Source organism: Lepidochelys olivacea (assembly GCF_965140295.1).
Source record: "Lepidochelys olivacea isolate rLepOli2 genome assembly, chromosome: 19".
In the NCBI taxonomy this organism is placed as follows: Eukaryota; Metazoa; Chordata; order Testudines; family Cheloniidae; genus Lepidochelys; species Lepidochelys olivacea.
In genome coordinates, this window is record NC_140429.1 from 2,745,741 (window position 1) to 2,768,280 (window position 22,540).

At 64.3% G+C, this 22,540-nt stretch overlaps 1 protein-coding gene across 1 annotated transcript; it reads right to left on the reverse strand.

Moving 5' to 3' along the window:
* Nucleotides 1–269: 269 nt before the first annotated feature.
* SH3D21 (SH3 domain containing 21) lies at nt 270–19,045 on the reverse strand. Its single transcript, XM_084652523.1, has 17 exons — nt 18,978–19,045; nt 17,869–18,029; nt 16,412–16,472; nt 13,982–14,097; nt 13,037–13,127; nt 11,859–11,953; nt 11,324–11,399; nt 10,727–10,827; nt 9,741–9,839; nt 8,813–8,849; nt 6,123–6,191; nt 5,188–5,305; nt 4,667–4,731; nt 3,850–3,965; nt 2,568–2,734; nt 1,765–1,828; nt 270–1,227 (listed from the first exon to the last, which is right to left on the reverse strand). Exons 1-17 carry the CDS (start codon nt 18,979–18,981, stop codon nt 1,117–1,119), a joined length of 1,551 nt encoding a protein of 516 aa, XP_084508649.1. The 5' UTR covers nt 18,982–19,045; the 3' UTR covers nt 270–1,116.
* Nucleotides 19,046–22,540: the final 3,495 nt, after the last annotated feature.

The following is a 22,540-nucleotide window of genomic DNA, read 5'->3' on the forward strand; positions in this document are numbered from 1 at the left end:
AATGCAGATGGCTGTCTGCACTAGGGCGAAGTGGTTCCAAACCCTCTTATCCTGGTCTAGTCAGACCCCAGGGTCAGGTGACCCCAGGGTCAGGTGACCCCAGGGTCAGGTGACCCCAGGGTCAGGTGACCCCAGGGTCAGGTGACCCCAGGGTCAGGTGACCCCAGGGTCAGGTGACCCCAGGGTCAGGTGACCCCAGGGTCAGGTGACCCCAGGGTCAGGTGACCCCAGGGTCAGGTGACCCCAGGGTCAGGTGACCCCAGGGTCAGGTGACCCCAGGGCTGACACGCAGCAGACAGGGCTGGGGGCAGTCAGCACAGGGCTTTTTCTCTGGGCGGGGTCAGCATCAGCAGCCCCCAGGGGGTTGTAGGGCTAGGGTCACAGGTGGGCTTTGAGAGTTGTGCTGGGCTAAGAGATGGCTATTCTCCCCCCACACACAGAGGGGCTGGGAACAACATGTGGACGAGACGGCCCAAGGCTGGGACAGGTCGGGGGGAAGAGGGGAGCCAGGGGCTCAAGACCTGTCTCCAGAGAGGGACGGATGCTGCTTGGACATGGGGCGGCCTCTCCTGGGGCAGGGGGATGGAGGGGCCTCCTTTGGCCTCTATGCAGGAAATTCAGAGCTGAGCAGGTGATGGGGCCTGAGGGGTGATGACTGCCCAGCACTTGCTAAATCCAGGCAATGGCCAGGCCCCCACATGAGGCCAGGCCTGTGCACTGCTGGCATGAACACCCTGGTCCTGCTAGGGCATCGCTAACTCCCTTGGCGGCCCCGACTGTTTCCCAGCAGGGAGGTGCCCCGTGCTGCCCATCACAAAGCCAGCATCCCCCAGAGGGTCAGCCCAGCAGGACCCGGAGCGGGCAAAAGGCTGCACCCCACCACAGTGCTCATGGGGCTGCATGGCCCAGGGCTCCTCATAGTGCTTCCCCTGAGGGCCCAGGGAGCAGACGCAGCAGGAGAGGAGCTGGAGGGGCTCTGGGCCTTCTCCCCACTACCCGGGGCAGGGATCCGGCCTCGGCGTGAACGTACACCAAGGGGAATTAATAGCCAGTGATTCTCTTGCAAGTTTAACGGCCCCAGCAGAGTTTGCAGAGCGGGCCTCTTCACAGTGGACGTCACAGTGTGGCCGGCAGCTCCTCCAATTCACTGCCCAGCATAGCTGCTCCTGCTCCCGCCACGTCTGCTCCATCGAGGGCAGGCATCTGCTTCATGCTCTCGATTTCCACCTGCAAAGGAGAGACGAGTGGGAGCGAAGGGAACCAGGGCAAACCCCAGCCCCGCTCGCTGTCCTGCCCAAACAGGGCGCCTCAGGTCGCTGCTCAGAACGGGCATCCCCGAGCACTTGGTGGAGAGCAGCAAGGCACCCAGGCCCCAGGTTACCGATAGGAAAAGCAGGGTCACCACAACCATCACTCTTCAGCCAGTGCCCATCTGCGGGGCATCTGGGCACCACACACAAGGAAGACGCAGTTGCCCTGCTGCCCCCATCCACAGGCTCAGCTGTTAATCCTCCTACATCCAACTCCAAGCACCAGCTCCCACACTCTGACCCACGCCCCTCCTCACGGATGGGGCGAGTGGGATTTCACTGATGGACATGCTGCTATCGCAGAACTCCCTGCAGCAGCATGATGCAGGTTGGTTCTGGGGGGTCAGCACCCCAGTGACAAGCCTTCGGTTTGTGGGATCCCAGTGAGGGAGGGGCTCGGGCAACTCCCACCCCTGAATTTCCCATGCAGCACCGCGTCCCCAGCAGCTCTCACCTGCAGCACCATGCGCTTGGCCCGCTCCTCCTGCATTTCCATCTTGAGCTCCTCCATGTCCTTCCTGCAAAGGGTAGTTCACACAGCTGGCAGGGGCTGGCTCTCTGTGGGCCCAGGGCCGGGGACTCAGGGCCAGACCCTCAGCCAGCTCCAAGAAGTCACCCCAGGCACATGGGACCCAGGAGCACCCAGCTCTGCAGCCCACTGCTTCTCATGGGCCTGAGTTGCAGAGCCTGCCGGAGGCCAGAGTCCAGGGCCTGGGCTGGGCCCAGGAGAAGCAGGGCCTCCCATGAAGGTCAGTTCCAAACCTATCTCCCCAAGGCCAGGGGATGGTTCCCAGGGGTCACCTGATTCTGTACAAACAGAGCAGGACACTGGGACCTCATTCCCCTTCCGGCCACGGCGCCCTGAGCCGATTCACTGCTCTACCGGGTCACATGGACACGACCGGCCCGTGCTGTTCTGATACGCCGGCCACAGGGTTCTCAGCCACGGCTGGCACCAGGCCTGCCCTGGCCGGTGTTCACCAGCCCCGAGTGTGACACTGCCCACCAGGGTAGACGTGCACACAGGCTGGCAGGCCAGGCCAGGGCCGAGGCTGCTGTAGGCAGTTGCCACCAGCCCAGGAGAGAGGCAGCTCCAAGCACAGCTAGGAAGCAAAGTCTCGTGCTGTCCCCTGGGGATGGGGAACGCTGCATGCAGCTGGCAAACTCGGGGCACTCCGGCTGGCCATCTCAGCCACTGGGGCCAGCACCTGCCACGGCTCCAACAGCTCCCACCTCCCCCCACTCAGCCCCACTCACTGGTGCTGCACCCTCATCAGGTCCATCAGGATCTGCAGGGACCGGAGCTCGGCCATCAGCACCTCCAGGGACAGCTTCTCCTGTGCCTTGGGAGGGTCCCCCGGGCTCTCTGGGGGCTGCAGCTCCCTGGCCTGGACGCTGCTCTTGGCTGGGACCAGGGGTGCCTTCTGCAGGAGCAGAACCGATGGGAAACAATCCCAGCAGGGGCAGGGAAAGCCAGTCACCCTTTGCAACTGGGCACCCCCACCTATCAGTCCCAGAGCTATGGGCACCGGGCAGGCGTTGCCCTCGGAAGAGCTCCTCAGGGAACGCAGCAGGTCTCCAGCACCCACCTCCCCACTGGTGCTACCTGGCCTCCTCAGCTGACAGGCCAAGGACAGAATGGGTCCTGCCCACCAAGCTCCCCCTTGGGTGCTCCTTGCAGGGCAAAGCCATGGCCCTGGGGCCACCCATGCTGCACCTTCTCCCCAGCTCTGAGCACCCGGCCCACATGCCGGGATCCCCAGACGGGAGGGGAGGGGCCAGCATGGGGTCAGAAAGGTGGTTCGGGTGCAGCTCCCCCTACCCTGAGCGCAGCCCCAGCCCCAGGGAAGTGGCCCTGGCCCTGCCTGCCCCACACACGTGCTCCCCTCCCTGCCGTGAGCCTGGCAGCGAGACGGCACCCTGCTCTTCAGCGTCTCCTCCTCCACCACCCTCACCAGCACCCATGTGACTTGTTAACCCAGCTCCTCCTACGGGAGCTCCAGACAGCTCCGGTGCTGCCGACCCATCCTACGGGGCTCCTGGGGCAGGGCCTGGGACCCGCCAGGAGACTGACTCCTGCTGCCCACTGCGCCCCTCTGCCTGCGTGTGGGGCGGGGGTTTTGCTGCTCTATCTGTGCATGGGGTTGGGTCTACACCCTGTGGCAGAGGGCGGGACTCGCTCGCTTCAACAGACCCTGCTCCCGTGGGCCAAGCCTGGCCCTGACCCATGATTTCAGGTCCAAACTATCCAGCCAGCACCTTTAAAACCAGCCGGTGCCAAGGCCAGAGTCTCCGCCCCGGTGCTGAGCACACGCCAGGCCCTGCCGGCTCACAAGGAGCACTGGGTGAGGTGGGACGTTCCTCCCCAGCACTGGGACTCTGCGTTTCGGGGCGGGGGGCGGGAGCAGAGCGGTGAGGGCCGCTCACTCTCCGGACAAGGCAATTGCAGCAGAGAAGCTGTGGGCTGCAAATGCGGCACACAGAGCTGTGCCCACCCAGCCCAGCGAGTCCCAGCGAGGGGCACTGCCCAGGCACTCACCGGAGAGCTAGCAGGCGGCTGGCTGGGCGGCTTCCTGCCTGGCATTTTGGGACGGGTCGTGGTCGGGTGGCTCAGTTTGGCATTGGAGACCAGGATGGCATCAAAGCAATTCGCATCTGCAAAATCAAGAGGCATCAGCAGCCCCCTGCCCATCAGCAAATGCAGCTGGAGCCAGACTCCAGAGAGGCCCCAGGCGCAAGGACTCCACCGGTTCCAAGCGGTGCTGTCAGGCTGAAGAGCTTTGCACCCAGACTGATGCCCAGCCAGCGGGGCATCCACACAGCTCAGCACCCACCCGAGGCACCGAGCTCTTTGGAACACCTGGGCCTTGGGCCGGGCACAGCACGGGGCTGTATGGGGACTGAGCTGCTCCCTGCCCTCCCAAGGCAGGTCCCCCTTTCTGCTCCTGAAGGGAGGGAGACCAGTCGGCAGGACTCCTGGGTTCTGCACCGAGTGGATTAGTTGGGCGAGCCGGCACCGGGAGGCCTGTGACATCGTGTGGGCTCCTCACACACAAACCCCAGCAATTTCCTCACTTTCCTAGCTCAGGAGCAGCCCAGGCTAGAGTGCGCCTTCCGGGAGTGCTCAGAACCAGGGCAGGGCAGAGTCTGGAGGTGCCAGCCCTGACCCAATGCCCTCAGTCCTGCATGTGGCAGAAGACTCCTCCATCTTGCAGGCCTGGCTCCAGTCACAGCGACTGATGGGCAGCTCCCCCTTGGCCCAGGGCTCCGCAGCTGGACACCGGAGGGAGCGATGCTACTAGCCCGCCCCGTGAAGGGGGGGGGGATCGGAACGTGCCAGGTGGCAACAGGCTTACCTGGGTCCTTGGGCTTGCTCTTCTCCCCACTGGCTGGGGCACAGTTCATCGGGGTACCGGGGGGCCTAGCAAAGGCAGAGACATTCCTGCACATTAGGGGGCTAGCAGCCCGCAGAGCCCCGGCCCCCTTGTGCCTCTTTCCCGCCTCCCATTCGGCTAGGTGCTGTGTCCATCCCACTCCAGTCAGTCCCTGCCCACCTGGGGGGCCAGGCAGGAGCCTAACTCAGTTGCTCTGCCCCTTGCAGAAGTTTAACAGCCACCTGCAAAGCTGGTGATGGCATTATCGGAGCTAGAGGCAGGGGGCTGAGGCAGGGGGCTGAGCCCAGATGGGCAGGGAGGGAAGCGTCTGCCCTGAATACCAAGATCAACCCCTGGAAGGTTTGCGAGAAGAGGCCCCCACCTGACACAGCGCTACTTCCCCACCCCTTGCCAACCTGCAACAACGGGCAGCTCATGCCTAGACCTCCCCCACCAGCTAGAGCCTGCCCTCTGCACAAGGGAAGGGGGCATGGGCCCCTCACCTGCCCATGAGGTTGGAAGCCAGTTTGGTCTTGGCAGGCACGGGAGGGGCGGGAGCCGCTTTCTTGCTGGCAGGGAGGTTCATCTTGGGCAGATCCATCTTCTTCTGCACCTTGGGCACTGGGGGCAGAGGGACGGGTGAGCAGCAGGAGCCGGGCTGTTCCCCAGAAGTTACTGCTCCCAGCCCATGACTGGCCAGTGGCTGCAACCTGGGTCCCAGGACAGTTCCCAGCCAGCAGACAAGGGCCCACAGCCTGGGCCCCATCATGGCCGGGTCCCCCTCAGAGGCACGTTCTTGGCCGAGGGCCAGGGGCGTTGGACCCCAGGGCCATGGACGTGCTGGTGTTATACTGGTCTTTGGACGCTAGCCCTGGCCTGTGCCAGCCGCTACGGAGCGTGGCAGCCTCGGGGCCCGGCTGGGAGATCGGCAGCCTGCTGCGGCGACTCCCCTGCACGCACCAGGGAGCTGCACATGGCAGGAAATGCCTGCTGCACTCTCGCCTCTTCCCCAGCTGCCTTGGAGCCTGGCTGGCCTCAGGGGCCGGAGTCGCCCAGGGCCAGGCCAGGGCACAGACCGAAGCAGGAGGGGGCAGGCGGGCTACAGCCTAATGTGGGAAGCAGATGGCTGCGAGCTGCTGCCCTGACAGTGCCCTTCCCCTCAGCTCCCCGCCTGACCAGGGGATCCTGAGCTGCCTCCCTGGGGCGAGGGGAGGGAAAGCTGCGGCCTGTCGCCCACGGGGAAGGGGGACTAGCCCCGCACACCCCACCTCTACCAGCCGGCTCCGTTTTATCCAGCTGGGTCCCACGGCACGAGCCCTCACGGGGGAGCAGCCCAGCAATGCAGGGGAGTAACTCACAGGCACTTGCCACACCCCCCGCTACCAGGGTGGAGACTTGGCACTTCCCCCAGTGCCCATGGCCAGCCTGGCCCATTTACCTTTGGGCTCTCGGGGGGGCCGCAGCTCTGCTTTGCTGGCGCTGGACACTTTCTTCTCCGGCCTGAAGACTGGCACAGAGGAGCGAGAGGAAAAGTGACGTGCTGGTCGACTTGGTGGTGGCGGGGGGGGGCGTGCTCCCCCCTGGCACCGTCCCTGCTCCCTCAGCCCCAGGACCTTCTTTTTGTTTTTATTTTTTTTGGGGGGGGGGGAGGAGGCTGGGCTTGGAACCCCCCCTGGCCTGAGTGGCCGCCAGGGCCCTGTGAGGGCAGCCAGCCCTGCTCCCTCCCGCGCTGGGACCGGCTCCATCCACCCGGGAGTCTCACCTCCCCTCAGAGGCCAGGGCTGGGGCGACACCGGGCCACCTCCACCCGTTCACCTGGGTCGGGTGCACTTGCGGACACTGGAGAGACTCCCCGGGGCTGCCCAGGGGGGACACTCGGGCCCCACTCCTGGCCCCTGCTCCCCTGCCTGCGGGGTTCTCTGCCCTGTCCGCTCCAGGACAGGGGCAGAGATGGCATCTCGAGCTCGCCCCAGGCCTGTGGGCCCGGCGAGGGGAGCAGAGGTGCTCGCTCAGGGGTGTCAGAAGCTCCTGGAAGGCGAGCGAGTCAGAGGCCTGGGGCTGACACCCACGCAGCCCAGCCTGGTGCATCCGGGGAGCGACAGCGGCACCCAGCACCTGTGTGCGTGCGACGGGAGGGGCGGGCAGGATGTGAACAGTCACAGGGACCTGAGCTCCCCCAGGCACAGAGCTTAGAGCAGGGCTTTGGGCTAGCTTGGACTTTGCCTGCACTGCCAGCATCACTGCCCCTGTGCCAAGGGGCACCAGGAGGGGGAGCTTGGCACTGTCCCTGGTGGTGCTCACAGCAGCTGGGATCTCAGAGCCCAGGGTGCCCCCAAAATACACCCAGAGTCTGACCCCCCCCCCCCGGTGGGATGAGCTCAGAGCTGGCCCATCCCCCAGACAGCTCCAAGCAGCTCCCCACAGCAGCTACAAAGCCCGCTCCGCTCGTTGTCACATGCGGCCATGGTCCCAGGCAGTGGCGGTGTCCGCAGTCTGCACTTCCTCTGCCGGCTGCTGCCTCAGCACACTCCCCATGCCCCCACCCCCAACACTGCCCCCGTCCCACGCAGAGATGGGCCCCCCACTGCAGGGCAGGCTGCCCTCCGGCCGACAGCCCCAGCCGCCTCCCTCCCCTACCCGTCACCGCATCCATGCGGAGGGCCCAGCTGGGAAACCAGCCCCAGCCCCCCCCAGAGCTCTGGGGCGGCTGGGCCCTGGGGACAGGCTCCACCCCACCGCAGCAGCACTGACCCCAGCTCTGAGCAGGCAGTTGGGCTCCCAGCCAGCCCTGCCTCTGCTAAACCAAGCCCTGACCCCTGAGGGTTCACACAAACCAGAGCCACCCACTCACTGATTTCGTCCCTTTGCCAAGCCCTGAGGCTGGGGCGCCCAGGCCACAGTGCCCACGCCTCCTGCCTGGGCCCCATGCAGGAGCTTGTGCCAAAGGGGCAAGAGGGGAGGGGTGCGAGCCCCTCCTGGCAGAGCCAAGGGGAGAGCCCTGGTGATGGAAGATCTGCCCATCCTGGGGCCAGAACGATCCCAGGTGGCAGTGGGTTCAGTCTGCCACTTCCCAACAGATGCCAGCTGGCTGGACCCCTGCACCCCCCAGCAATAACCAGCCACCAGGGGACACTGAGTGGGGCTGAGGGATGGGCTGGATTGGGGGGGGGGCGGGGGTGCCACCCTCCCTCAGCCCCTTGCCAAGCCAAAAGACGACAACACTTCAGGAGCCTGCAAAGCCCCTGGCCCAGCAAGAACCTCCATGCTGCAGACTGCCAGGGCCGCTGAATCCAGCCCCGACCCTCCCCAACCCCGGGGTGCAGCTGCTGTGTTCCCCACCCCAGAAAGGCTCCTGTACGCCCAGCCCGTTGGGATACTCCAGGGTGCTAGAGCGGGAGGGCAAAGGTTGGCACAGCGAGCAGTTGCTCATAGGAGGGACCGCTCCCCTCCATACCACTCTGCACCATGCACATGCCACAGACAGCACAGAGAGCAAAGGGGAGGCAGGTACCTGCCACCACAGCCACGCACGGGGCCTTCACAAGTGTTTGCAGGGGGACGGTCCTGGGCCCAGGCTCTGGACTCCAGCCGTCGGCTGCACTCACCAGCCGTCAGTAGGGACCTGCCCGCAGCTCCGCAGAGCTCTGCTCCGAGCCAGCCTTCCCCAGACTGCTGCTCAGCCCCTGTACCCAGGGCACGTGACGCAGAGGAAACCAGCACCTTGCTGGAAAGGAAGTCACAGATGCAGAGCACCCAGGGCTTTGCCCAGCTCTGCAGGTCAGGAGCCTGCGCCATCACCTCATCCCCCGCTCGCTGCCTGGCAGCGCTACCGAGAAGCCAGCTAGCCTAGCAGGGGGAGTCTTGGTGACCCCGCAGCACGGACCATGCGCAGACTGCTCTGAGCTGCACTTGGACCCACAGCTGCCCCGGTGGATGAGCCCACGTCCAGCCCAGCCTCCGGGGCTGGCAGGACCCCCAACAGCCATGCTGGCTGCCTGCCTCCCCCTTGGCAACAGCCCAGGACTGGGAGCCAGGCAGCACCAGCCCAGTCTCCATTGGGTCGGTTTCACTAGGGAGGGGCTCACAGCCAGCCCCCCCCCCCGCCCCCGCCGTGGGCTCCTTCCTTACTTGACTCCTGGCTCCGCGAGGGCACCACCGCCGTAACCTGCAACAGAGCAGAGCACGATGAGCAGGAATGGGCACATCCTGCGGCGGCTCCTGGCCATTCTTCGCCCCGTGTCCAGAGCGTCTGAGCCGGGCCAGCCAGCACCGCACCGGGCAGGCAGAGGGGCCATCGGCTTTCCTGCAGCTGGGAAGGATTCTCTCCCCGCCCCACCCCAGCTCACACCCCGCCAGACGCATCCTGGGCTCTCCCCTCTCAGCAGCGCCGGGGCTGGGTGCTGGCGGAGGTGAGCCCAGGGGCTGAGCAGGGGCAGGGTACCAGGCTGGACGGGCAGAGCTGAGCTAGGGATTTTATTATTCCTATTGCAAGCTTGCCATGTGGATTTCCTCGTCCAGCCACAGCGCCCGCGTGCCCAGCCAGCCCCGGCCCAAGGAAGGAGAGGGACTTCTGGCCCCTGCCCGCGGCCCTGGGGGTGCCTCTCACCAGCTGAGCAAAGGGACGGGCAGGGGCCACCCCTGGGTGTTCCCTCGGGGTCACTGCGCCACCTGCTGGGGGAACACAGAACCTGGAGTGCTGCCGTTCCCGCCCCCACTGCAACGGGGCCAGGAGCCATTTGCCCAAGTGACAGGCTGCTCACTGGGCCCCCGAGCCCCTGCCCCGAGGCCGGCGCCCCCCTGCCCCAGACAGGGCTGCTCAATGGGCCCCCGAGCCCCTGCCCCGAGGCCGGCGCCCCCCTGCCCCAGACAGGGCTGCTCACTGGGCCCCCGAGCCCCTGCCCCGAGGCCGGCGCCCCCCTGCCCCAGACAGGGCTGCTCACTGGGCCCCCCGAGCCCCTGCCCCGAGGCCGGCGCCCCCCTGACCCAGACAGGGCTGCTCACTGGGCCCCCCCATGCCAGCCCGCCCAAGGCAGGGACACCCAGCCCCAGCACTCACTTTTGGCACCAGGGACTGCAGCAGCATCACGAAGTTATCGGGGAAGAGGCCTCTCTTGCCATCACATTCCCCTTCCCACCAGCCCTCATCCTCCATCTCCTGCAAGGCAAGCAGGGAATGCCCAGCTCAGGCCGGGGTGCTACCCCCCGAGGCCCCCCGCACGGCCCAGCACCCCAGCCACAGGCTTAGACACCGCGGAGCACAGGGGGGTGAACACCAGGACAAAGCCCAAGGAGGTGGCACCTGGTCCAACCTGCCCTGCTCCCTCATGGCACCCAGCACTGCCAGCAGATCCCACCTGGGGCCAGACCCCTTTAGCAGGAGGGGCTCAGAGTGCCCTGGAGGTCCCTGGCATTCGGGATATGGCCGGGAGGGGCAGTGAAAGAAAGACACTGGGGGTGCATGGTGGTGCCCACAGCTCCCTCCATGCCGGGAGGGGATCAGAGCCCTGTGTCCCACGCCTTCCTGGCACACGGAGATGGTGCATTGCCAGGGGCCCCTGCAGGGCAAGAGGGCTGACAAAGGAACTTGCCCCCAGAAGCTGCAGCCCGTGGTGCTGATGGGACTGGCAGCAAGAGCATCTCAGCCGGGCTCCCAGAGCCGGGAAGCCAGCCGGAGGATTTGGAGCCCCTCTGAGACAAGATGGGGGTGTCTTGGGATCAGAGGGCAGTGGAGCTGGGGGGCTGAGACCCAGAGACTTACGTCCTCCAGTGCCAGGCTCCACCATTTGGGGTTTCCCCAGCTGGTTGGTGGAGCAGAGGGGCCAGAGCTGTCGGTGTCCCCTGTATCATGGCCAGAGGCCACAGTGATGGGCCCATGACACAATAATGAGCTGCTCCCTGGCTGGGGGGCAGGCAGCTGCGAAAGCTGGCTTCCCCACCAGTGAGATGGGCAGATCAGCACCCCCGCCCCAGCGGGTTCACAGCTTGCCCTGGCAGCCCCCCCACCGTCCCCAGCTCCCCTTGGCTCACTCCCCATGCTCCCACCTTGCAGAGAACCAAAATGACGTCTCCTCTCTTCAGCTGCAGCTCATCCTGGAGCTCTGGCTCATAGTCGAACATGGCCTTGCAGTACTCGGCTTTGCAGGCTGGGCGGGAGGGGAGGGACTCAGAGGAAAGCCCAACACGGTCACTAATGGGGGACGCTGTGCTGCTCACAGGGAAAGGACCCCCTCTCCCAGGTGCGCTCGAGGAACCAGCCCAGTGAACCCAGCCCGTGCATTGCACTTGCAGAAGCAGGGCAGGACTCAGACCCTGCTCGAGTGGGGGCGGGGAAGGATCCATGCTCCTGCCCTGCAGATGCTGCAGGAGCCAGCAGGAGCACAGGCCTGGGGGCCTGGACTCCAATCCCAGATCCCAGCCCCACCACTGCCTAGGCCAGAGGCTTCCCTGGGCTGTGGGGACCCATCCTTCCCCAGGGCAATGGCTGGGAATCGCTCCTTGAGGACTGTTGGGTTCTCCCTTCCCATCCACTACAGCCCCAGGGATGGCCCCTCCCCAGCTAGGGCCCCCACAGGGGACACGGCTACTCAGCAGAAGCAGCAGACTCCATGGGGCAGGGGAGCGCAGGCAGGCCTCACTCACATGGCTGCGGGGGCTGGCTTGGCGGGGAGCTCTGGGCTGCGGGGATGGGCTTCTCCAACTTCTTGGGGGGCTCTGGCTGCAGAGGAGACACGAGGCTCGTTAGCACTCAGGGAGTGGGTGTCTCAGGAGGGAGGGGGTGCTCAGAGCATGAGCTTCCACCCCTCCACACCCCAAGAGCACCCCAGAGTGGGGGCAGACACCTCCACTGACTCCCTTCCTAGAGCCGGACCAAGCTGGGCCCACGTGAGCCTGGGGTAGCCAGCAGTGCCAGGAAGGGCCTGGGCGAGCTCCCCTCAGTCCCAGCTCAACTGGCCACGCCTGGGTGGGGCTTTACGGCCTGGGCCCAGGAGCAGCCGGGCGGGTTCACCTACTGGGTCAGGCCACCAGCTAGCCTGTCTCTGGGGCTGCTCTGGCGGGGGGTTGGGGGGTGGGGACAGGACAGGACATAGCATGGAAGGTGAATCCCAGGACGGTCCTTCCCCCCTGCCCACAGTGCCAGGGGCCGCTCCCCCCCCCGCCCCCCAAACACACTCACCTGCTCTGCCTCCTTTACGATGAAGGTCTCATCGGTCAGCTTCGGCCTCTGCTTCCCAGCCCCATTCTTCGGGAGGGGCTCCGGGGCCACTAGCCCTGCACACACCATGGTTGGAGCGGGTTATCTCAGGGCACCTGGGATGGGACAGCCCCTCTGCGGGGGGCACAGACGCTGCTCTGACCCAGAGCGCCAGCAACCTGCCAGCTCTCAGGGCACGCAGACCCTGCCCGCCCCCCGCCCCACATCCCCCACCCCAGCTTGTGGGGACGCAGCACTGAGGGCGCTCACGCTTCATGCCTTGGGGTCTTCCCAGATCAGCCCCGCCACATGCCATGGGTTGCTGTAGCCTAGGGTCTCTCCTAAGGGGAGGATCAGGGCAGCAGAAGAGAAGGGAGCCAGGCCCTGCTACCTCGTGTGACGAAGTGGGACTGTTCTTAATGTTTCCTCTGAATAGTGTGGGGGTGCCTCAGTTTCCCCTAGGCAGTTCTTAAGTATCTAGGGGGTGGGATAAGGGTGTATGATCACTGCAGAGCCCTAGAGGGCAGGTGTGTGCAGGGGTCTGGACACAGAGAATGGCCGACACCCTGTTTCCTGGCAACTGATGGCCTGGGCCCTTCCCCCCTGCGAGGTGAGAGCTAAAGGGTTGGAGAACAAAGGAATCAGGTGACCTCCTGGCCTGGGAAAGGAACAAAGCCCAGAGGAGGAGGGGCTGGAGGGGGTTTTCAGTTTGGGGCTGGCTGGGACATGGAGTGAAGTGCAGACGTGGTTGTCTGGCTCACTGCCCCCCAAAATGGACCCAGCTGAGGGGTCCCGTTCTCTGCACCTGCAAGCTCTGTTTTAGACCATGTTCCTGTCGTCTAATAAACCTTCTGTTTTACTGGCTGGCTGAGAGTCCCGTCTGACTGCAAAGTTGGGGGGCAGGACCCTCTGGCTTCCCCAGGAGCCCCGCCTGAGCGGACTCGCTGGGGGGAAGTGCACGGAGCGGGAGAGGATGCTGAATGCTCCGAGGTCAGACCCAGGAAGGTGGAAGCTGTGTGAGCTGTGTGTCCTGAAGACAGGCTGCTCACAGAAAGGCGACTGCCCCAGAGTCCTGACTGGCTTCATGGGGAGCAGTTCCAGAGCATCGCCCAGGGACTCTGTGACACCTCGCCCCATTGCTGCTCCCCGCTCCTTCCTACCTGGGGGCAGCCTGTCCAGCTCCTGGACGAAGTTGGAGGGGAAAGCACCAACCTGGCCATTCTTCCTGCCTAGCCACCAGCCATCTTCAATCTGCAGGGGAAGAGAAAGGCTCAGAGCTGAGCCCTGCCAGCCGCTGACCCAGTGTGCCCAGAGCATCTCCAGCAGCCAGGCTTGGAGGGTGCCACTGTACCGATCCCTGCCATCGGGCCAGCCCCCCACTATGGCATTTCTCTTGGCCGTTGGGAGACAGCCCGGGTATCCCAGCCAAACACCAACCTCCTGAAAGTGCTCCCTGCAACAGCCATTGGTCCCGACCCCCAGCATTGCTGTGTGCTGTTATGCCGCGGCCAGACCCCACCCCAGACATGGCTGCTCACGTCAATGCCGGACGATGCGACCCTTGTAGCTTGAACAGGAGATCCAGAGGGGCTCGAACGGGGCCAGGCTGCCCCCCTGAGGTCTCCCATCACCTGCCCAGCTCCCCACCTGCCTCTGGTCTTTCCTCACCCTGCTTGCCTATCCCATGGCCCTCCCAACTTTGGGGCACTTGCCTGCCCCTGGCTCCCTGCTGCCACACCTCTCCGGTGGAGCTGGGAAGTGGATCTTGCCCTGCCTGCTTGACCTCGCTGCTACCCTCATGGCACGGAGGGGAGGGGGAGGCTGGAATGGGGCAGGCTTTGGCAGCACACAGGCTGGCCTTGGCCCTCTGCTGCTGGGCCGTATCTAGAGTGCCTGCAGACAGCACCACGACCCAGACACAGGCATATCGCAGGTGCCAGGGGCTGGAAACAACCCTCCAGCCACCTCCCACTGCTCCAGCCTTCCTGCCCCCCAGGAAGGAACAACGCACCTGCATCCCAGCCCCCCACCCCCAGCCATTCCCAGGCACATGGGCCTGGGTCTCCTCTCCCTGGCTCTGGCAGGTGCCCCCCAGCCCTGCTCACCTCCTGCAGGATCTGCACCAGCTCCCCGGCCTTTAGCTGCAGCTCATCTGCCTTCTCCGGGGTGTAGCTGAAGTTCGCCTTGCACCAGCGCTGCCCTGGCACCGGTGGCTTCTTCGCTGGCGTGGAAACAGCATGAGACACACGTCACTCAGAGAGGGGAGGCTGGGGGACAGGCTGCACTGTGCCTGCCGGGAAGAGCTCAGAGACTGAACCCCACCCCTTGGTCTGATGCACGAGGGGCAAGCTGGGGTCCCAGCTTCATGGCTCAGCTTATAAGGGGCCACCAGACTTCGCCTGCACTGGGATTCCCCCTCCTCTGACTGTCCTCCTGCAAACCCTGGTAACCCCAGGAATGGGGATGACTCCCAGCAGCTTGTGAAACCAGCCCTTCTCCCCCAGAGGCTGCTGCCCTGCGCGCCACCATCTCAGCTCTCGCTAAACAGTCAGGGCTTCAGCCCTTAAGGGGGCGAAGCAATGCTTGAAAACGTGAAACCTGTGGGAAGCGAGGCAGCCAGCCTGCCTGTGTCTGCAGACACCCGGAAACGAGAACTCAGAGGTGGAGAACTGCCCTGTGCATCTAGAAGGGATGTTGACTCTGAAACCTAATGAGGGCATTTCTGGTCTCAGCCCTGATAACCATTGCACTGCTGATTAAAGCAGAGGACAAAGAAGGGTGATGGTGTGGTGCGCGGGAACCTCGTTTTGCTGCTTTGTGGGAATGGAGCTTAGGAAACGATCACCACTTCCACCTCCCACCCTAGTTCGAGTTCCCCAGCCAGCCTTTGGGAGCTCAAGCCCTGCTCCCTTACAGGAGAGGACTCGTCCGTAGCGCACTGCTTTGCTAGTGTAGGGCAGGCGCCTCCCAGGCCAGTCTTGCTGGAGGGAGGCCAGGCCGTGGGGGTGGGAGAAGGAGAGAGGGACTGAGAGCCAGAGAGTTGCCAGTGTCTGGCATAGCTAGGCCCAACTCGCTCTCCCTACACACTGACCCCACGCAGACCCCTCTCAGCTCAACACCGGCTGCGGCCTGGCCGGCAAACCCGGAGCCTTTGGGGGTAAGAGGCAGGAAGCCCATTTCCCCATCTCCCCCCAGCAGGAAACCTGGCTGCTTCCCTACTGCTGGAACAGCCCCACCCCCAGCCAACCCCCCACTCCCTTCCCTCTCACAGCCTGCCCTGAACCCCCATGGGCTCGGTCAGGCTCCAGGCTGCCCCCCATGCCGGTTCCTGGCCCAAGCAGGGGACTGAGGCCTTGGCAAGGGGTCCTATCAGGCCCTAGCACACAGCAGTGGCGGGGCAGGAAGAACGGAGCTGCACCACCCCCCAAGTCAGGAGGCAGCCACACCCCCCCAGCATGGTACCCCCTAGCGGCTCCCGCTCCTGCCCCCAGCCTCAGGCAGTGGTTCAGCAAGCGGATCCTGAGCTGACGGCAGCGGGCGCAGGTCCAGACCCTTACGGGGAAGGCAGCCGAGGCGGCCCACAGCTGAGGTACTAGGAGCTGTTGCTGCCAATCTGTGGCGGGCAGCACCGCAGGGAGCCCAGGCAGGGCAGGGGGCAGTGGCATGGCTCCTTCCCTCCCCAGCCCTAGTGCAGCAGAGATGCTGCCGCTCCACCAGACCCATTGTGATCTGCTGGGTTCCCATTGGCTTGGAGAACAGGCCCATTGTGTACATCAGCCAATCAGAGGCCAGCGTGTCAACAACAGGTCTGCCTGGCAGGCAGTGAAAATGCCACAGCTGGGCCCTGCGCAGAGCCACGGGTTGACGAGCGAAGGGTCCTGAGCTGACGGCTGCCACCATGGCCCAGAGCCCTACGGGGACCGTATGGGGGTCCCACCCCCAGCTCTGGGGAAGGGAGCGGTCCTTGGCAGGCAGGACAGAGGGAGCAGGGGGTCTTGTCCCCCAGGCTCAGCGCACCCAGTCGTGGGGGGAGGAGAGGAGAAGGAGACACGGTCAGGGCACCTGGGTGTGCCAGCTGGGGGACCCAGATGGCCAAGGCACAGAGACTGGGGATGCAGCTCGCCTCTGGCCGGACGAGGAGCCAGTGGGTCTGGGACAGGCAGGTGATGCCGCACCAGTGAAAAGGGCAGTGCGACACCCTGGCTGCGTGCATGGGCGCTCCCCCCAACAGAAGCACCTAGGGACCCTGGAGACTCCTTGCAGAGATGGCAACAGAACCCAGGAGTCCTGGCATCCACTGCTGTGCCCAGCCCCCAGCTCTCCAGCTACCAGCCCATTTTCAGGTGCGTCTCCAGGCCAATCTCAAACCCCAGGTCCCCAGATGCCTCCTTCTCCCCGGTTACTATGGCACCCACCACTTGCACGCCCACCCGACGGTTCGTGCCACGGCATCCTGCAGAGTGAGGGAGCCTGGAAACCGTGCTCTGCACGCCCTGCCCGAGGGGCCCTGCCAGCGCACTGAGCCAGCCACTCACCAAAGCGGGTCGAGCGGGGGCACCTCTGACCTCCGTCAGCCATGAGCGATGCTGGGATTTCCTGGGGCAGACAGAGAACAGGCAGGGTAAGGAGCCGACGCGCTGAGGGGGGGGGGGGGGGAATGTGAAACCCGCTGCGGCTTGTTGCACCTCAGCTCCTCGGAAGTGAAACTCCCGCGGCCACGGGGACGTAGCAACCTTGGAGATCTGCTCCCAGGTAAAGGGGGAAGCTCAGGGTTCACGAGGCGCCTGGCCTAGATGGAGGAGGAGGAGGGTAGCACCAGTCCCAGCCCCAAGGGCCAGCTTGGGGGCACTCAGGTGGGTCTACTGCACCCCACACTGGCTAGTGTCTAGCACAGCCTGGACATCTGAGAGGAAGGGCTCCCCAAGAGTTAACCCCTCACTCTCGCTAGTCCTCCCTGGCCTGCCACACAACAACCCAGGACACAGAGCACAGTCCCCGCGGGACAGACAGACACGGGTGGGGCTGGGGGGCACTGAGCTCACACAGCAGCCTGGGTAGAGCAGGATTAGAAGCCCGGTGTCCTGACTCCCAGCCCTGTGCCCGAGTCACAAAAGAAAACTCCAGGATCCCCAGCCACAAGCACCCCATAATGGGCAGAAAGCAACCAGTGCAGGGGGGACCCAGCCCCACCCCAGGCAGGGCCAATACCAGCATCAGCCCTCACTCATTTCCAGGTGTACCCCCCTGGGATTATCCAGAGAGGAAACACCACAGAAGGCCCCGCCCAAGGGAAGGGGGTGGGCTCAGTGCTGGGGCAACCTCCAGTCAGGGGCTGCAGAAGGAGCCGGCTCCCCCCAGCTCACCCGTCTCACACAGCAGCCCCCCACCCACAACAGCCCCCTGAGCAGCGGTGGCAAGGGAAAGCAGCTGCCTGTCCTCCTTATATAAGTGACTGGGGAGGGTGTGGCCCAGGGACACCACCCCTTTGCCCTGCCCCCCAGAGAGAAGGCAGGCCCAGGGGAATGCTGGGACACCGGAGGAGCTGGGGCCTGTTTTGCATTGCGTGATTTGCAGCTCCACACTGACGGCCAGTGCTGCTGAGCATCCCCCGACCCAGGAGCTCAGCACCCCTGAACGTCAGGCCGTAGGTCACGCTGGAGGCCTGAGGTGTGTATTGGTGGACACGCCTTCCAGATGGCTGCAGGGCATGGGCGCGCGCACCTGTGGGGCTTGCTGCGCACGGTCCCTCCCCCGCCCAGGTCAGGTTTGCTTTGGGAAGCTGCCAAGCCACCTGCAGAACCCGGCCTGCCAGGCTGCATGGGTAACTCATGCAAGAAGTGGCTGCAGCAGGCGGCAGTGAGATGAGCCCCGGGCTGAGGGCAGGAGCATGTGGAAGATGGTCCGGTCCCCTGGGCAGAGCAGGGGAAGTGCTCCGGCTTCTGCACGGCAGCGTGTCCCCCCGTAACCCGGCAGGATCCCCCGCCCCGCTCACCTGCACAAACTGCCGGGGGAAGAGCCCCGTCTTGCCAGCCAGCTCCCCCTGCAGCCACCCCTCCTCCGGGCCCGACTCCACCTTCCGCACGATGTCCCCAGCTTTCAGCCGCAGCTCATCATCCCGCTGCCCGGCAAAGTCCACCAGAACCAGGACCTCCCCTGGCACCGGGAGAGAGTGAGGCGGAGAGGGGAGTTCTGCTCAGCAGAGCCGCCACCCCTCACCCGTGGGGGCAGGAGCGGAGCTTCCCGGACGAGGCTGGGCCCATGGGCCGCCCTCAGTTTGCCCCGCCTGGTGCAAGGGCAGCACCCCAGCCACAGCCCCGGCTCTCTCGCGCGGGGCCAGGGGCCATCGCTCTGGGCTGCCCACCGGGGCGCGAGCGTCAGGGCTGGGGCTCACCTGGAGGGTGCCTCCCTCCCTCGGTTAGACTGTGAGCCCGCTGGGGCCGGGACTGGCTGTGTCTGGGCAGCACCTGCCGGTGGGACCCTGGGCGCTTCTGCAGCCAACTGTTAACGGTAGCAGGGGCTGGCGTGCAGGTGTTCAGTGGGGCAGGGGGCCTTGAGCCGGAGAGCAACGCCAAAGGCCGGGCGCTGCAGGTGGGGACAACTCGGGCAGGCCCCAGGGGGAAGGGGGGCGGCGCGGTCCCCGGGCCCCAGAGGGGAGGGGGGCATGCAGTCCCCAGGCTGGGAGGCTACTGAGCATTTTGGGGCAGGTGCCTGGCTTCTCCCCCCTCAGCGTGTGGACAGGGAGCAAGCTCTAGGAGCCAGCCCGGCAGGGGGTCCCCACAGAAGCCAAAGCCTTAAGCTCAGGTCATTGGCTAGCCCCAGTGACACGCGGAGAGCAGCTGGGCTGTGGCCCCTCCGCTGAAGGGGCCGCTCAGCCGAGGCCCAGCCCCTGAGCCTGTGTAACTCAGGGCCACTCCACGGCGGTCGCGGGCAGCATGGCTTGCTCCCGCCTGCCCTGAAGGGGTTAAGATTGCCACGTGTCTGTGGGGTGAGGTGGGCAGCACCCAATGTCTCCAGGCACGTCTCCTGCCCCCCGCCCCTGACCAGATGGCCCCCGTGAACCCCGCCCTGGGCAGCCCAGCCCCAGCGCTCTGGGCTACATACCCATGGTGGTTCCCGCAGCCTCTTGCTTGAGAGCGTGTGAGCAGGCCCCAGCGCGGAGCAGGGAGAAGCGACTCACGGAGCTGGGAGGGGAAGGCCGGTTATGACAAGCCTGGCATGGGGGCCGGGCTCTGGGAGGCAAACAGGCGAGGCCGGTTCTGATAAGTGAAGGCGATGGGGCTTTTTACAGCCTGGAGGAGCTGGGAGCGGAGCTGGAGCCGCAGGACCTTGGAGAAAGGCAGCAGCATGAGAGGACCGGCTCTGCCAGAGCTGCAGGCCAGGCAGCAGGACCGGGGCCTTGCCCCACTCTCCAGGGTCCCAGCCCAGGCTGCAGCAGTGACCGGTGGGAGCCTCTGCCACACAGGCCGGGCGAAGGGGGCTGTGCCCCTAGCAGGAAGCCCAAACACCACGGCAAGGAGAAGGCGAGGGCCAGGGGCTCCCAGCAGGGCCAGGGGTGTGTGTGTGTCAGGGGGGAGCAGCAGGGAAGTGTCTAGTGTCCCCCTGAGCCTCCCAGGCCTAGACAGAGCAGAGCCTCTGTGCACCGCTGAGCTCAGACCCGGCGAGGCGTTCCGAGTCTCGGCCCCGGGTTAGAGGCAAAGGGCCTTGCCCAGGGTGGCACAGAGCAGGGAACGGAACCCAGGAGCCCCTGGCTCTAACCCCGTGGCCCCGGCAAGACCTCTCCGCTGTGCTGGCTGCTTCCCCAGCGCCTCTGCATCTGCTAGGTGCAAACGGATGCCCCAGCAGGGCCTGACAGGCTGCAGCCCAGAGACGTGGCTGGGAGGAGCCCGTCATACCTGGTGACGGCTGTGGCAGACGGGTGGCCCAGCTGCTGTGCGGGGATCCCAGCATGCTGGGCTCCAGGCAGGCAGCCACCCGCTGAGTCAGGGCGGTGTTCCGCTCTGTGCAGGTTAACAGCACCCAGCCCCGGGCCACCGGAGCTGTGATGGGCTGCTTGCCCCCCAGGGCTGTTAGAGAAGGACAGGCACAGCGACTGGCTCTGGAGCATAGCCATGAGCCCCGGAGCCCCTTCTTGCTTCTCCCCCTGGGGTCCAGCCACGGTGCGGTGCCTAACTGGGAGCTTGTGCGTCAGCCTGGCCCGGTAATTCCCCCAGTGGCTCTGGTGGCAACGTCCCGGGGCAGCTGGTTCAACAGCACGGGGTGTATTTTGTGAAAAGTCCCTGAGGGGACCCCCAGACCCACCGGCTAGCATGTGAGGAAATGCACTCCATTGCAGTAGCTGGCTGGAGCCGGGGAAGGGTGGAGGAGGTGCGCTGACAGGGCAGGATTTAGGGGCTCTGTCTTGGGAACAACTTGAGGACTTCAGCTGACACTGCTCGCTGTCACCATGCATGCATGCTAGCCTTCACTGCATTCCCTCTTTCCTTCCTGCTGGGCTGGCAGGGCGCCCCGTTCCCATGGTGGGCTGGGGCAGGGAGCCCTGCTGAACCCCGGGGCACCGAGAGCTCACTCGGGTTAGGCCAGAGGCTGCTGTCAGAGTTTGATCCAATACATAGGGACTATCCACTGCACCTGCTTCTTCGCCTGGGGAGGGAACCGCCCCACCAGACGGGTTGGTTGTGCACTGGTGGAAGGCGCTCAGCTCCTGGTGAGGAGCGCGCCATAAGAACCTCTCCATCTGCAGGGCTGGGCTCAGCTGCCTAACAGGGTTAGCAGGAGTGTGACCTCAGCTAAGGTGAGACCGTTTCAGGCCAGGTGCCTGCAGCCTTATAGAGCAGGGCTGGGGTTTGTTCCCGAGCACCCAAGATTGAGAGCTGCCCCCCCACCCCCCCAATTGGTGGAGTCCTGCCAAGAGCCCAGAGGGGATCAATCCTGCTTAAAAGATGGCCGAGTTGCCTACGGCAGGGGGGTCCTGATGGAGGTCACTGGTGAGAGCTGCCAGGGATGTCTGCATCCACAGCCCAAGACTCCCGTTTCCTGTCCCTCTGCTATCTCCATTGGAAATGGAGTCCGGGGGCAGATGAGAGAGACCCCTCCACATGCCTCTAGATCTCTGCTGCCCATTTAGGCACCGAAAGTAGTGTCCAGATCTTCAGATGAGCCCAGCCCCTTGGCTGCTGAGCCCTTGGATTCTGTCCCTCGAGGGGGCATGTAGCTGACAGTCAGGGGCTCGCAGAGCGCTGAGCTGGGACTCTGGGATGTGTAGCCCTCGGCTCTGCAGTTTAGTTTGAAAAGCCCCTAGGGGCCATGAGCGCCCTCACAATCACGGAGTGCGGGGCCCAGGCCCACTCACACACCATGTTACCTCTGAGCCATGTTGTTCTCAGGGTTATTTACATTGATTCATTTATTTGTGTTGGTTTGTTTATTAAAGAAATTTTAACTATATGAGCCCATCCCCCCTCTGCATTTATTTCCCCGCAGCGTGGTCCCGCGAGTTTGGGGTGGGTACAACTGGAGAGGGTGGAGCAAGAAGCACCCACCCATCGGCAAGGGAGACATTTACTTTGGATAAGAGTAGCAGAGCAAACAGGAAGGAAATACAGGAAAATAAACAGCACCTGATGACATACCTCCCTGGGTTGATTAAACCTCAGTCTGGCAAAGGGACAAGGAACAGGAGAGCCCCTTCTCCACCATCTCTGCACCCTGCCTAACTCCTGCATCTTACCCCGTTTGCATGACCTATTAGGTAAGTGGTAGAGGAGGGGTTGGTCCCCTCCCTGCGCCAAGATCACCTAATTGCCTTCCAGACTGTCTTTGGGAAGTTCCAGGATGTCAGCTCAGACACCGAACCCTCTCCCCGCAGGCAGGTGCCTCGGACTGAGGATTCAGCATTGACCCGGCCTTTGCAACTGACCCGTGCTGTCGTCTCAGGGGACATGGCTCATTGGCTGCAGGTTGAAACTATAGAGCTTGTACCTTCACGCTGCTCTCCAGCAACCCTGGATTGCTCAGGGTGGGCCCTCTCCCCCCCGTGGCTTGCATACACATGGGTAAGTAATCTCGGTTGGTGCAGTCATGGTCCCTATGTTCCTCTCCAGAGCTTTGGCCACTGGCCTGTCCTAAAAGCAGAACTGTCCTTAATGTGAATCATTCCGGTTCTCCCCTGACTTCACTGCCCTGGCACCCTCAGAGCTGCCATCACTACTGCCATGCCGGAGTCTACCTGGCAGAGCAGCTGGAGAAGGGGTGTGCACAACACGTATTGATTGATTGCAGGGTGATGTCAGACGAGAAGGGGCAGTAACTGTCCTCAGCTGTGACAGAAGATCCTGGAGGCAGGATCACTTGGCGATTCCCCATTTACAGCTGCATGTTGAGGGCAATCAGTTAACCAGCTTTTGACCCATTTTTCTGATTCTATTTTTCCCAGCTGATTGGGCTCAATTGTTTTCAGGCTTGTGAAACTGGCCCTTTAAAGCACCAAGTGCGTGTGCGCATGCATGTGCGTGTATTATTCTGTTTGCACAGAAAGGTAATTAGATAGTTGTAACATTAGGTTTCTGGCACCTTACTCTGAAGCAGCTGGTTTCTGGCCAGCCTCAGTAAGAGAACACTGGGCCAACAGGTTTCAGAGTAGCAGCCGTGTTAGTCTGTATTCGCAA

Coding starts and splice junctions, on each gene's coding strand:
- SH3D21 (XM_084652523.1), bottom strand. Junction 14,098..16,411: donor CCCCCGCTCGACCCGCTTTG/GTGAGTGGCTGG, acceptor TTTCCACGCCAG/CGAAGAAGCCACCGGTGCCA. Junction 11,954..13,036: donor GCTGGACAGGCTGCCCCCAG/GTAGGAAGGAGC, acceptor TGGTGTGTGCAG/GGCTAGTGGCCCCGGAGCCC.